The sequence below is a fragment of the Eptatretus burgeri genome, chromosome 17 (assembly GCF_056783735.1).
Source record: "Eptatretus burgeri isolate ZD-2024b chromosome 17, Ebu_testis_v1, whole genome shotgun sequence".
Taxonomy (NCBI): domain Eukaryota; kingdom Metazoa; phylum Chordata; class Myxini; order Myxiniformes; family Myxinidae; genus Eptatretus; species Eptatretus burgeri.
In genome coordinates, this window is record NC_140977.1 from 51,594,182 (window position 1) to 51,608,295 (window position 14,114).

At 42.5% G+C, this 14,114-nt stretch overlaps 2 protein-coding genes across 9 annotated transcripts in view; one reads left to right on the forward strand and one right to left on the reverse strand.

The window, feature by feature from the left end:
- LOC147010088 (uncharacterized) overlaps positions 1–12,971 on the reverse strand; it is a 144,084-nt gene extending 131,113 nt beyond the window's left edge. For 2 of the 7 annotated variants that reach the window (XR_015052796.1, XR_015052795.1), the window contains exons 1-2: positions 12,696–12,965; positions 3,782–5,624 (exon numbers count right to left, since the gene is read on the reverse strand). Coding sequence is in view for 5 of the 7 variants with exons in the window: in XM_085861611.1 (XP_085717737.1) it covers positions 3,782–5,623 (1,842 nt within the window). In the remaining 2 variants the exon portion in view is untranslated. The other 5 variants (XM_085861611.1, XM_085861610.1, XM_085861606.1 and 2 more) reach the window with 4 other exon arrangements.
- Positions 1–14,114, forward strand: part of LOC147010090 (protein FAM200C-like) — a 527,036-nt gene that overhangs the window by 27,048 nt on the left and 485,874 nt on the right. The window lies entirely within an intron of this gene.

A 14,114-nucleotide genomic window follows, 5' to 3' on the forward strand; every position in this document is an offset into this window, starting at 1 on the left:
CATCCTCCCCATAATCCAGTACATACAAGTGCTGAAATGTGTGGGAGCCAGAACACACCCCTGACAAACTCCAGGAACAACTGGAAATAAGTCAGAGATGGTATCACCACATCACACAGCACTCTCAGTACCAGAGTATAGTTCAGACATTAGATTGATCAGTTTTGATGGCACCCCACGAAGACCAAGAATCTTCCAGAGGGCTTCCTGATTCACTGCATCAAACGCTTTACAGAGACTGACATAGGCTGCAAGCAGCCCCTGCCGGAACTCTCGTCTGCGTATGGTGAGGACCCGAAGAGCTACAATACGGTGAATCGTTGACCTCTCTTGTGTAAAGCCTGACTGCTCTGGACGCTGGTTCTCAAGCAGATGGTGGCGAACCCTATCATGAATTATCTGAGCAAAGACCTTGCCCGGCACCGAGAGCAGCAATACCCTGCTCAGTGGTTGTTGCAGTCTTGGCGATCACCCTTCCCTTTCCAGAGGGGGACAACAAGGCCCATCTTCCAGTCAATTGGGATGATGCCTGTGTTCTGTCTGTGCCTGTTTCTGGTGAGGACATGGAGAGATTCACTTACCTTGGCAGTGATATTCATGTCTCTGCTGGCTGTGAGTTAGAGGTCAATTGACGTCTGGGTCAGGCCTGGGGAGTCATGGATTCACTGGATAATGGGGTTTGGCGTTGCTGGTACCTGTGGAGGAGGACGAAAGTCCAAGTCTTCATGTCCTTGGTGCTTCCAGTCTTGCTCTATGGATGCGAGACTTGGACTCTGACCAAGGATCTGAGATAGAGACTTAATTCCTTTGGTACCAGGTCTCCAGAGAATTCTTGGTTATCTCTGGTCAGACTTTGTGTCCAATGAGCCGTTACTGAGAGAGACTCAAATGACGTTTGTTACCTGCATACTCTGTGAGCGTCAGCCGCGATTGTATGGACATGTGGCTCGTTTTCCTGACGTTGATCCTGCTCACCAGATTCTCTCAGCGAGGGAGTCTCGTGAGTGGAGGAGGCCAATGTGCCGACCACGTGCCTCGTCATTGCATCACGCTGATCGGCATCTCAAGGAGATGGGGATGGGCCAGGCATCTGCCTGGGGGATGGCCAGACGGAGTCCCCTGAAGTACTGGCGGAAAGTGGACGCTGTGATGCGCTGCTCTGGCGCATGCTCCCATACCTGACCTGACCGGTGTTCCAGGCAGAGCACAGAACTGCATGCAACGACACGAGTATAGCACTTCCACCAGCCTTGAGAAGTTCAGCATGGATGCCACAATTCCCAGGAGCTTCACCCCATTTCAACCGGTTCACCACAGTCTGTTTTCACAAACGAAGGTGGACTGCAGTTGATTGGAGGGTCAGCAATAGGGATAGTAACACGAATGACATCCAAAGCAACAGCCGGTGAATCAGCCTGGTGCAGCTTCTCAAAGTAACCAGTCCAGCGGGCCTTCACTTCGGACTCCTCTGTCAAGAGTCCACCACCCTCTGCTCTAACTGCAGTATACTGAGGGCCGGGCATGGAGGAACGCAATACGCAAATTCCACTGTTAGCAGGACGAGAATCATTTGACCACAGGTGATGCTCTACCCCCCTCACAAATTCCTTGCACATAGGCCTCCTTGTCCACCCTTGATGCACATGCAGTTTTACACCTCAGCTTCCTGAAAAGCTCATCTCTGCCATTCAGACTTGCCCTGCGACTCTGTTCAATGGTATCCAGTGTCCCTTGAGACACAAAATTCTTCTTTGCCCTCTGGTGAGTTCCAAGATATCCACTGGCAAAATCAAGGATGGTGGGCTTGAAGGCACTCCATAACTCTTCAAGATCGCCCAAAGTACCTTTAACCTGGAGGGCTATGATGCAAATTAAGAATAAATATGCCTTGCTTGTCTAGGCTATCAAGAATGGGCAATTTTGTTCTGATTGGACAGACCCAAGTCAAGTTTTGGTTAAAAAAACGAAAAAGTTAAAATTTCTATGACATGACCTTAAAATTAGCACAAAGTCAAAAAAAAAAATGGTGTCAACCCCTCATACTTTTTACTCCCATTATTGAGGCGACAAGCTCAAATGAGCAAAGATTTTTGTCCTCTTAATGATGACGTCATAAAAACGAATATGACGTCATTGTGACGTATTAGGTTTGCGATAAATAATTATCTGTGCTAATGCCCGGCTTGATTCCTACAAACAAAATTCAAACAGCTTTCCTCGTTTCGGAGATAATGGTATAGGCGATTTCCATTAGCGGCGATATTATGACATCAACTTTTTTTCTAGGAAGAATTTCCAAATTCGGAGATGGTTACTGCCTGCGCGTGGGTTGTCTGCATATACTGTACATGGCAAGTTTCACGAAGATCCGATGAAAACGCTGGGTTGTGAAACAACAAATCTCAATAAATAGGAATGACGTCATAAAAATTGATATGATGTCATAGTGATGCATCATATGTGCGGTAATTCATCTCTGCTAATGCCCTGTTCGATTCCCACAAACAGAATTCAAAAAGCTTGCCTAGTTTCGGAGATAATTTTTTAGGCGATTTCCATTTGCGGAGATATTTTGACGTCATACCTTTTTTCTAGGAGGAATTTTCAAAATCAGAGATGGTTAGTCTGCGCAGGTTATTTTTACATATATATGCCAAGTTTCAGGAAGTTTCGATGAAGACTGTAGGCTGTGAAACAAAAAAAAGTCCACAAGAAGATGAAGAACAACAACGTGAGTAGGACTTAAGAGATCCTCCACGAGGATCTAAACATCAATTCCAAAAGTCTTTGGACATTGGCAGAAAGAAAAAAAAAAACAAGAAAAACCTAAATTGTCATTTAATACTCCGAGCGGTACAAGACCATGACCTGCAACCCAGAGGGGTATGATATGTAAATCAGTGATCTTCATTATTTTTTTTAAGAGGGGGGCCACTTTTTCCGATAAGACATCAGTGTGAGAGGCACCACACCGCATGAAGCACTCTGTAATGTCTGCTATTGGACCCCACCCCCACGTACTCTCCTTCGTGGTTAACTGGGCTGCAAACATAATTGTTTGTATACTGCCCACTACTTATGTAGTTATGTTACTTCTCTGCTTTGGGTTGGAACACTCATTTGAAACGATTGGGTCAATTTGATAGCATTTATGGTGGATTAAGATGGGGCGTTTACACATTTGTAGATTATATCGGCCACACTTTAGGCCATCAAGGCCGCCAGTGGCTCACGGGTCGAGCAATGAAGAACAGAGATGTAAATTAAGCATAAATGAGTCTTGCTCTCGGCTATCTAGAGAGGGCAATTTCTTTTGATCGGATGAACCTTGGTCGAGTTATGGTGAAAAATATTAAAATGACTATAATTAGATCATGACCTTAAAAATTACGAACATGTCAACCCGTGTACTTTGTATTCGTATCATTGATGAAAAATTACATTCCGAAAGACCCAGCCAGCTATGAGATTCACCTCGGAAATATGGGGTGTTGGGAGCGCAGGAAGAAAAAAATAAAATAAAATAACGAAAAATATTTTTCTTAGTGGTGGTTTAGTACTCATATGGGTCGAATAAACTCTGTGGTCCCATTAAAAATTGGGGTGCTAATTGTAAAAACAAACCCTACAACAGCTACAAGCCTCCCCCATCCTACAGGGGGAGCCTTAATTATAAAATCAAGAATATGTATCAATAAATTTTCAATTCACAATATTTTAATGGGAGTTGTTGAAAATGAAAATATTTTTTCAAAGTTGCATACAAACGTAACATCCTTACCTCCTCGACTTTCACCAAGCTGAGATCCTGCAAAGGCATTGATACATCAGCATTGCCTGCTGGCAGCACTTCAGTTTTAACATCCAAAGGAGCATTTTCCACTTTTAAGGAAACGGGATCAACTGCAGAGGCTTTTGAATCTGGTTCATGGTCTGACATTTTCTCATCTTGCCCATTACACATCTCATTCTTAATGGGGTCCTCATCGAGCTTCTTCATCACATTTCCAGGAAACTCCTTTTGATCTGGATCAAGTTTCATTTTCTTTGCTGCATTTTCAATCTTAATGTCACTTGGGTTTTTCACATTAACAGGCTTCTCCAGCATTGCTTTTTGATCAGTCCTTGCTGACGAGCCTCCGACGAGACTCAAGCGAGATTTTGAATTACAAATCTCCTTCATCCTTTTACTCAGCTTGTCCAAATCACTGTGTCGTTTTGTCAATGTTGAATTGTCTGCCAATTCCATGTCTGAGGCTTCTTCGTTGTTGCACAAAGATCGTGGCCTCTTTGGACCTTTAGATGTGCTCACATGTTCATCCAAAATCATCTTTTCTTTGTCAGGGGAGGTTTCACCATTTCCATTGACCATAACACAATTGTTACCATTGATGGCTGCAGTCATTTCGTTCTCACTTTTTGACTCTCTCAGTCCTCCCACGGTATGCATTCCGAGCTCCGCTTCCTCGGGGCCAAGACGTACTTCCAACTCTCCTTCTATGTCCCCAGAGCTATCCATAGGCAACTCTCCTGCTGCAACTCGAAACCCTCCCACCTGCGAGGCTGCTGCCTCAACCTTATTGAAGGATGCACCGTGAGACTGGTCTGTGGTAGAAACTGCAGCAGGTATTGTGGTAGAAACTGCAGGAGGTTTGGTAGAAACTGCAGCAGGGGGTTTGGTAGAAACTGCAGCAGGGGGTTTGGTAGAAACTGCAGCAGGGGGTTTGGTAGAAACTGCAGCAGGGGGTTTGGTAGAAACTGCAGCAGGGGGTTTGGTAGAAACTGCAGCAGGGGGTTTGGTAGAAACTGCAGCAGGGGGTTTGGTAGAAACTGCAGCAGGGGGTTTGATAGAAACTGCAGCAGGGGGTTTGATAGAAACTGCAGCAGGGGGTTTGATAGAAACTGCAGCAGGGGATTTGGGAGAAACTGCAGCAGGGGATTTGGGAGAAACTGCAGCAGGGGATTTGGGAGAAACTGCAGCAGGGGGTTTGGTACAAACTGCAGCAGGGGGTTTGGTACAAACTGCAGCAGGGGGTTTGGTACAAACTGCAGCAGGGGGTTTGGTACAAACTGCAGCAGGGGGTTTGGTACAAACTGCAGCAGGGGGTTTGGTACAAACTGCAGCAGGGGGTTTGGTACAAACTGCAGCAGGGGGTTTGGTACAAACTGCAGCAGGGGGTTTGGTACAAACTGCAGCAGGGGGTTTGGTACAAACTGCAGCAGGGGGTTTGGTACAAACTGCAGCAGGGGGTTTGGTACAAACTGCAGCAGGGGGTGTGGCACAAACTGCAGCAGGTGGTGTGGCACAAACTGCAGCAGGTGGTGTGGCACAAACTGCAGCAGGTGGTGTGGCACAAACTGCAGCAGGTGGTGTATCTCTAGCACACTTTTCTGGTTTTGACACGGCCTTCGGAATGTCAGATAAAATAGGTGGCATTGGTAATGGTTTAGGAAGCTGTCCATTATCGGGTGTCGTCACTTGACCATTGCAAGCCAATCTAAATGCTTTATGTAATGGTTGGTCTGCCATGTGTCGTAGGGTTTCACGTTGAATGGGGTCAGATGGTGGAGCTCGCTTACGGGCCTTGAACACTCGAGGTGTCACAGGACTAGGACACTCCATGCTGACGTTTGCAGGTTCAACATCCACAGAGAAGAATCACACAAGGCGATTGGGGGGGGGGGGTGGGGGAGGAAGAGGGAGAGAAACAAGTTACTATTTAATGTACCAATAATGATGAAACAAACAAACCGTTCAAAAATTTGTCATTGATTTTGGGGGGGGGGGTAGGAAGGTGAAATAATTCAGTTATTAAAGTCAACATGGAAAGCTCCTAAAGTTTAATCACATTTGTTTGGAATCATTTACAACACAATGTTCTGAAAGAAGTTGGAAACCCATGAAAAACAAAAGGTATCCTTAAATAAAGTTCATTGGTTTGCATGAGATTTGTAAAACAACAAACACAACAGAGTTCATCAGTTTAATCTCCAGATAAAGGAACTTCCATCAATAGAGACCCAAACAAATAGATGTTCAGGGTCCCACACATCAACCAACCGAAGGTCAATTGGGTATTCAAGATGAAGTACCCAAGTGGAATAAATCCATTCAAAGCAATTTAATCTAGAAGATGGATAAGGGATAAGACATAACAAGCATAGTAGTGTTGAGCAAGCAGATTTTGCTCATCAAGATAAACCCCCCACTAAAAATAACTGCAAAAAAACATCATTTCCACCATTTAACTGATGCTTAGGCTTGCTCACCTCAAAACCTAGACCTTAAATGCCTGGGGAACAAAGTCTGCCCCAAATCAGGACACTCCAATTCAGCTCCAAAAAAACAATACCTGAAAGGAATAACCTCAAGCCAAAAAGAAATAACAAAAGCAGCCAAAAAGGCAATACAAACAACTTTTATTTTTAAGGTTGTGGACATAGGGGAAAAGGATAGTGCAGACCAGTAGTGTAGGCATACCAGCTGGCAGGATAGACAATTGGGAGAAAAACAATAATAAAATGAAAAATGGCAGTTTTCTAGTCAGCTTTCCCATCGGCAGCCATATTAAACAAACATGTAGGGAAAGAATGTATGTGCCCATCCCCCACCACTGCTGCAGCTTTCCCTTCCCCACCCACAGCAGTCACGTGCCACAAGGCCGCCATTTTCTCTCTCCCTCTCTCCCGAAGCAGAAGCCTTTCTGCCATTTTGTGCAGCCACACATTTAATAAATAAATACCCTCAGTGCAGTTTTTATCATATACACACACACACATATGTATATACAATTATATATATATATATATATATATATATATATATATATATATATATATATATATATATATATATATATATATATATATATATATATATATATATATATGTTCTTTTATTTTATTTTATTTTTTGCCTTAACACCAGTGATCACAATCCAACATTTCCAGCTCAATTTTTCAAATGGTTCAGCATATATTTTTGGGGGGGATAAAAAAAAAAAAAATCAAAACTTTACCTGGACAAATCATTAGAAAAATCCTTATAATCATTATGAAAAGATTTGAAATTGGGCAAAAAATAAAAAATATTCCCAAAATTCCCTTTAAAATGAGCTATGTATAGGGTAACCAAAAACAGTTGGTATTTGTCGACAACTATTTGCAAAAAGTAGTCAGATGTAATTTGACATTTTAAGGGTCCCATATCAAAACAGCAATACGTATCATAACCAATCACTTACAGCCTTTTTAATCAAATAAATAACTTTGATTAAATGGTCTTTATATTCCAAACAGTTGTCAATGTAACCATTACGGAAGTCTAGTTAAAGGGCTGCCCTAACACTATCATGCCTTATGCAAAACTACTCAACATATTGCATCGTCTTCAAGGTGCTCCTTTTCTCTTGGTGTCTAAATGTCATGTTCTGATGGAGATGCGGAATAGCAGGGTGTGAAATGGGATTATTCCTCATGACTATCATATGCAATGGCATCAAGGAACAGGGATGATTGAGACGATCAATGGACCTTGTTGTTTGGTTTTCCTGTCACCCAATCACAATATGGTGCACAATGTGATTAAAGGCAAACAATTTTACAGGACGTGACAGAGAATTTGGCATTAAGAAATTAGTCTTGAGAAACCACCACTTGTGAGAGTATCACTTTGTTAGGAGCACCCCTTGATCAACATCTCATGCACTGAAGCTCTCCCTTGTTGAACTTGGGTCAACAGCCCACATTAAATCATTTTCATGTAAAGGTTCAAGGGTCTTGACTTGGTGGGTAACTTACCATACTTTAGTAAAAGCACCTATAAAAGGTGAAAGAAGTACTGTGTGTAGTTTTCTTATGACCTTAAACATATTTGGATCGACAATGGAAGTTGCCAAGAACAGGAAGCCGAATGGAAATTTCCATTCATGACGTGCTTGGGAGGGGGTTTAACACTAGAAGCCAAAACAAGTTAGCTTTGAGTTATTGGATTGTATATTATTTTGCACATAATGCAAGATGAATACTCTTTCATGACATTATGGGGTTTTGTTACCATGTGTCAATTTGCTTTGGAATTAATGGCACGCTAAAGACAGATGATAAATACAGGTACAGTACAGCATGGCAATCCCAAAACTTTGTGCTTGAATCAAAAAAAACAACTTCTGTAGCTAATTCCCTCCAACAATCAAGTCTTGCTGCACAATAAGGAATCATCTACTTGCCTTCTGTTCATGTCTGTTTTTTTAATCCAATTAACTCCATCAACCCCTCTACCATCCCACTCCGATTTGCATACATACCTCACAGCAAATAGCCTTCTGTATCTACAGTACATTCGGCTAGGCTTTTAAAAAAGTGAAACCATGCAAAATTATATATATATATATATATATATATATATATATATATATATATATATATATATATATACATATATATATATATATATATACATACACACAGACCATTTTTACAGCCATTTTTCCCTGCTGTGCAGGGGTTGGCTTTTTCTTGAGGCAATGTTTTTTATGGCCGGATGCCCTTCCTGACGCCAACCCTGGTCGCCTCTTACGACACACAGGGATATGGTACACCTATTCTAACCGGGGCATACACCGGGACCAGTACACTGGTACTCACTTCGCCGACCTCAGATGGATGACAGGCTGAGTCAACCCCCTGGTGTTAATTCAGCAGCCAACGGGGCTTGAACTCAGGATCCTGGGATCCCAAGCCGCCACCCTAACCACTAAGCCAACACCAGGCATATATATATATATATATATATATATATATATATATATATATATATATATATATATATATATATATATATATATATATATATATTTAAGGAGATCATGTGCAGAACAAAGACACAGGGTAACATCTGAACCTGGGATCGCAGTATCACGAGCCATGGGTTGACGGGAACCCAAACAGGACAACCTTCAAATTGGCTTACATTACACAACCAAAGATATTCGTTAACATTTTGCAACAAGTGCAATATAATCTACAATTACATTCAGTGGAGCAACAAACCCAATTTAAGCAGATGTTGCCTATTCAGAAAAGTCCAATCAGGAAAACTGGGTTCAAAAAAATATATATATACATATATATATGAAAAGTTTCTGAAACCCTGTGAATGGTACCTTAGTGTCAGGAGGACCGATTGTAGTTTCAACATCCAAGTACATTTGTGAGTCACATCCCAAACAAATTAGAGACACGGCACAGAATGTCTCGTCTCCACCGAGCAATGGACATCCAACCAACAGCATTGGTCTCTCAAGATGATCACCCGGTTCAGTATTATTGATAAATTTCCCAGTGCTCGATTGGTGTTCGCCATGGACTGAGATGTGGTCAGGTTGACGAGACGACAAAACTCCGTATGAAGTAGAAGGGTTTCTTCCTCAATACCATGACATGTATGTGCTCCACAATAAGTATTCAAAAAAAAAAACTTCCATGGATGACAAAATATTGTTAGAGTCAAAATAGGGAAAATTTAATTGGAAACCGATATTTTTTCAGTCGTTTGTCCCGAGAGGTCACTACCATTCTGTGGTCAAGAACACCTCAAGAACATCTTGTGTGACAGTCGAAATACTCATTAACTCACCTCGATTCAAAAATTTACGAATCCTACAGCTTCTCCATCAAGGGCATCTGTAAATCATTTATGCAAAATGGGGTTTGGAAGTTGGTTAAAAAAAGAAAATTAATGAGAAGAGGAAAATAAAAGGTAGACGGGGGGGGGGGGGTGAAGTGTTGTGGAGCTTCAAGAGAAGGTGGAGATGTGAAAGTTGATTTGGAGATCTGCTTGGCACCTATTTCCATGGAGTGAAAGGGGAAAGAAAGTGAGCACAGGGCTTTGGTGGAGGGAAGTCTTGAAGAAAATCCTACATTTTTGCAATTTCTGGAGACTGCCCCTTCGAAGCATCGGCTTCATCCATTCCTTTAATGGCAAGATATCTCCAATAGAGTGTACTCATCTGAAAGTTGTTCAGTTAAGATTTATAGATTCTTGACAATTTTTAAGACTACAGACTTGTTTCAGCAGTCCAGATGCAGACGTGAAAAGAAAGAACATCAAGCAGACTACGTTGTAGCCTGTTGCAAGAATGTGAGTGTTGAATGTCCCACAATCTTCCAAAAACAGTCGACCATAATGGAGAGGGAGAGACGGAGACCAAGAGAGACTGAGAGAGACCTTGTCAAGGTCCGCATCAGCAGGCAATTCTAAAATGGATTACAGCAACTGAAAGTTGACAATGGTCCTGCAAACAACGTTGGGGAAAAAAATGCACTGTAGATAAGTGATGTTTTGGGCATTACGCAATCCTTAGATCAGTAAGAGAAAGGGCTGTTGTCCATAACTTCAGCTTTACCTGGCTTCAAGGCAGTTAGCATACCTTAGTCACCTTCTACTTGATGAAGTAGAACCTATCCTTGTGTTCGCATGCTGGCCAGGTTCCAATTACGCGTTGCCATGTTCGCAGTGTTAAACATTCCTAGTCATCGGATAAAGTGATTGACCGAAATAATGGTCCCGTGGCTGGCAAGTGCAGGGGTCGTAATCTTTCTTCACAGCACCAGTAAATACCCCCATCTCTTCCATGCCAAGCCCATTCTTGAGGTGCTCACTCACCTTTTAACCAGTGTTAACAATACTTCATCCTTTGTCATCTAATCAATTTGTACAGGTTACAATCAATCAATCAATAAATAATCCACCTATAATCTAAAATGCAATATCTCACACGAACAATGATAAATTACAAAACCACAATATTTCAATAATGTTCGTAATTTGTACTGAAATTTATATTTCGATCACCTTTTGTCTTTGTGTGTGTACATGTATACATATATCAGGTCCGAAGGTCTGACTTTCATGGTGAAGCCTTCACACATGATGAGCGTTGTTCAGAAAGACAAAACGATTATTAAAATAATATAAATAAATAAATCATGACAGTAAATCAGTTGACTCAAAACAGGTTGTTGCTAAAAAGGTGATATCTAGCAACATGATTTTTTAAAAAATAAATAAATAAAATTACTTTCATTGAAGTAGATAGATGGATGATATTCGCTACCTATCTAATATGGCCAATATGCTAAATACATCAGCAGTTGATACTGGAAACTCAATTGACCAATGTAATGCACACAAGTACTTTTCAGGAAATCTCAACTCGTTTTAGCCAAAAACCTGCCTTATGTGGCCACTTTTGCTCAACGGAAACAGCCACCACCATGGGCAGGATTTCCTGTACTGCGAGCGCGAGGTTTCCGGGCCATTAGACTTGGGCGAATTTTTATTTATTTATTTTAAGTGGATCACAACTAAGACTTCATTTATTTATTTATTTATATTCATATTCATGGATACAAATCCTGGAATTACATCATATTGGTTTCGAACTTAGCCACAACACAAAAACACTACAAACAACCGACGATGGAAGTATTGCACACCCGTGTACACATCAATAGCGTGTCACAAAACAAACCACGTTTCTCGCCTTAACGTGGCAAGTTAAACTAGTCTGAACAATCGGGTAATTACACTCCAACACGGGCAAGGTCCGTCGAACCAAACTCGGTGACGTCATCGGGAGGCCGCCCTTTGTACCAATGGCCACGAAATGGTACGCGCTGCTTCCTTGCTGAATGGGCTCGGCATTTAAAAAGGATAAAACAATAGGTTGGCAACCATTGCGCATGCTTTGATGGGCCTAATAGCCTCCTCCTGCGTTGAAGTTCCTCGCGAGGAGCTCGTGTTGTTGTTATGATATACTACTCCAGGACTGGCAATCAAATGCACTGCGATCTCCGTGGACCCTTGAAAGCGACCAAAGTTGCAACGGACCCGTGAATGAAACCTCGATCTCACAACCTGGGTTCCCATTCTGGCAAGAAACCGGAGCCGCTGTGGTGGACGAGCAACATCATGATTGGAGTAGAACAATAGGGGGGGAGGGGGGGGAGAACCGAGCACATGGTAACACCATGGTGGCCTGCACAATGCACATTGATGGTCCCGATCGACCGGCTTATTGTGCATCCCCGTTACCGAGTACAACGTGTTCTTTCGAATTAAAATGCATCAAATTTATATTTCCAGTCAGTCCTGTACTTCCTTTCTCCACACACGTTTTTTTTTAAATAAATACACATTATTTTTATTTATTTTTGGGTGAAGCGCTGTGGTATCGGGTCCGGCGCTCGTATCTCATTATTAAAGCTCAATCTTCGAACAGCAACAACAAAAGACCGAAAGAAGCGACTGAAGGAAACGATAATTGGCCGCCATTTCGCGCGTCTCATCCACGCCCCCGTCCGCCCCGGTGGTACTCACATGGCGGCGCCACGACCTCAGTCAGAGCTGCAGGAGGAGCTACAACAAAAAAAATGAAACCGAGGGGAAGAGGAATATAGAGCGTGAAGAGTCAGGAGGAAGAAGAGCGGTAGTTGTGCGACTGCGGAGAAGGTGGAGGAGGGGGGAGGGGAACGAGTGCGAGTGAGGAGGAGGAGTCTCGTCGTCGGTCCTTTCGCGCCAGAACCTTCACAAAATGGCGGTGGTAGGTCGTGCTCGTTGTCAACGAGAACTTCGGGATTTTATCGTCTCTTGAGATCTTGTAACGATATGCAGTCTTTGTTAAACAGTATACCTGGATAAAAGGCCTTTTTTCCCCCCGTCGATGAGGTGCTGCCGTTCACCCTCCTCGTCCTTCGTGGCTGACAGGCTGGAGACCGCAGGACGACGTTGGTGGAAGGAGTGTTCTTTGCCCCCCCCCACCTCCTCTCTTTTTTTTTTTTTTCTTCACTCGTTTTTCAGTTTATTTTACCACAGAAGCTTGACACCAACTGCTCGTGAAACCTTTCTTTCTTCACCCTCACACGCTTTTCTTCCTTGTCTCACTCTCCCCCTCGCCCTCGCCCTCGCCCCTTCCTCCACGGAATGTTCTAGAACTACAAATGGCAAGCGAGCTCTCTCGTTGCTCCGCCCCCTCCCTTTCCCGCTGCTTTTATTTTTTTTATGATTCTTTAATTATTTAATTTTCTTCACTCTTGCACGTGCTGCGTGTAAACTGTTCTAGAATCGTCAAAACGATTTCCCAGGAGGTCTGTTCTACGAAACCTGAGGTAAAAAGGAAACTTTGCTCGCCGACTATTTATTTCCTTTCCTCTTTTTCCTTTTGTTTTGTGTTTGTTTTTGTTTTTTTACCGTTGCCACGAGTTCTAGAATCTCACACGTCTTCACCCACATCTCTTCGTGGATTCTAGCCCCCAAATTATTTGTGGATTCTTTTTCTTCCACTATGTCAACCGAGAGTCGTGTGCTTTTAAATAATGTGAACGTGTCATGAAGTTTATTTCCTAATCGGCTTCCATGTGGAAGCAATTGGAATTCACTAGTTTGAGAATTTGGATAAGAAAGGGCAACCGAGGCACAATTTCATTAAATAAATAAATAAAAAGAAGTCCATTTCTGAGATGCTGAGGTCTCCTGGTCCATCAGCATCTCTTTCCCTTTCCCACGTGGATGAACACTGCACAGACGGTGCCGGAGTCGAGCTGTGAAGTTATTTTTCAGGAAAAGTATTAAATTCCACTCGAGTTCATCGATACGTCTGCCAGTGCATGACAGTCGGACTCTGGGACGCTTTTGATCATTTGAAACTGGTCTCCTTGCAGTTTTTCCTTGGGTTTGTGAAGGCCTCTCACGGTTTTTTTGTTTTTCTTCAAGGAAAAAAGTGATCCTCCGAATCAATTGTTCCATCAATGTTGTTGGACCAAATTATACATTTGGTCTATCAACATTTCGGCCAAATACGTGTTGCCAATTATGTGATTTTCTTTCAAAGATCGAAATTCCATGATAGATGTTTGCAAAACCTGAAAACACCACAGCTTGAAGCGACAACGTCCGCACACTTTTGGTATTCAAACAAGACCCCAAGGAGAAGATGCTTCAACGTCTCCATGAAGTTCAGCTTTCGTGGAAGGAAAGTCTGTCGATAGGTTGAAGCAGTGTTGTTTGGAACATATTATGACTTGGTTGTGATGTGTGTTGAAGAAACGAGCAC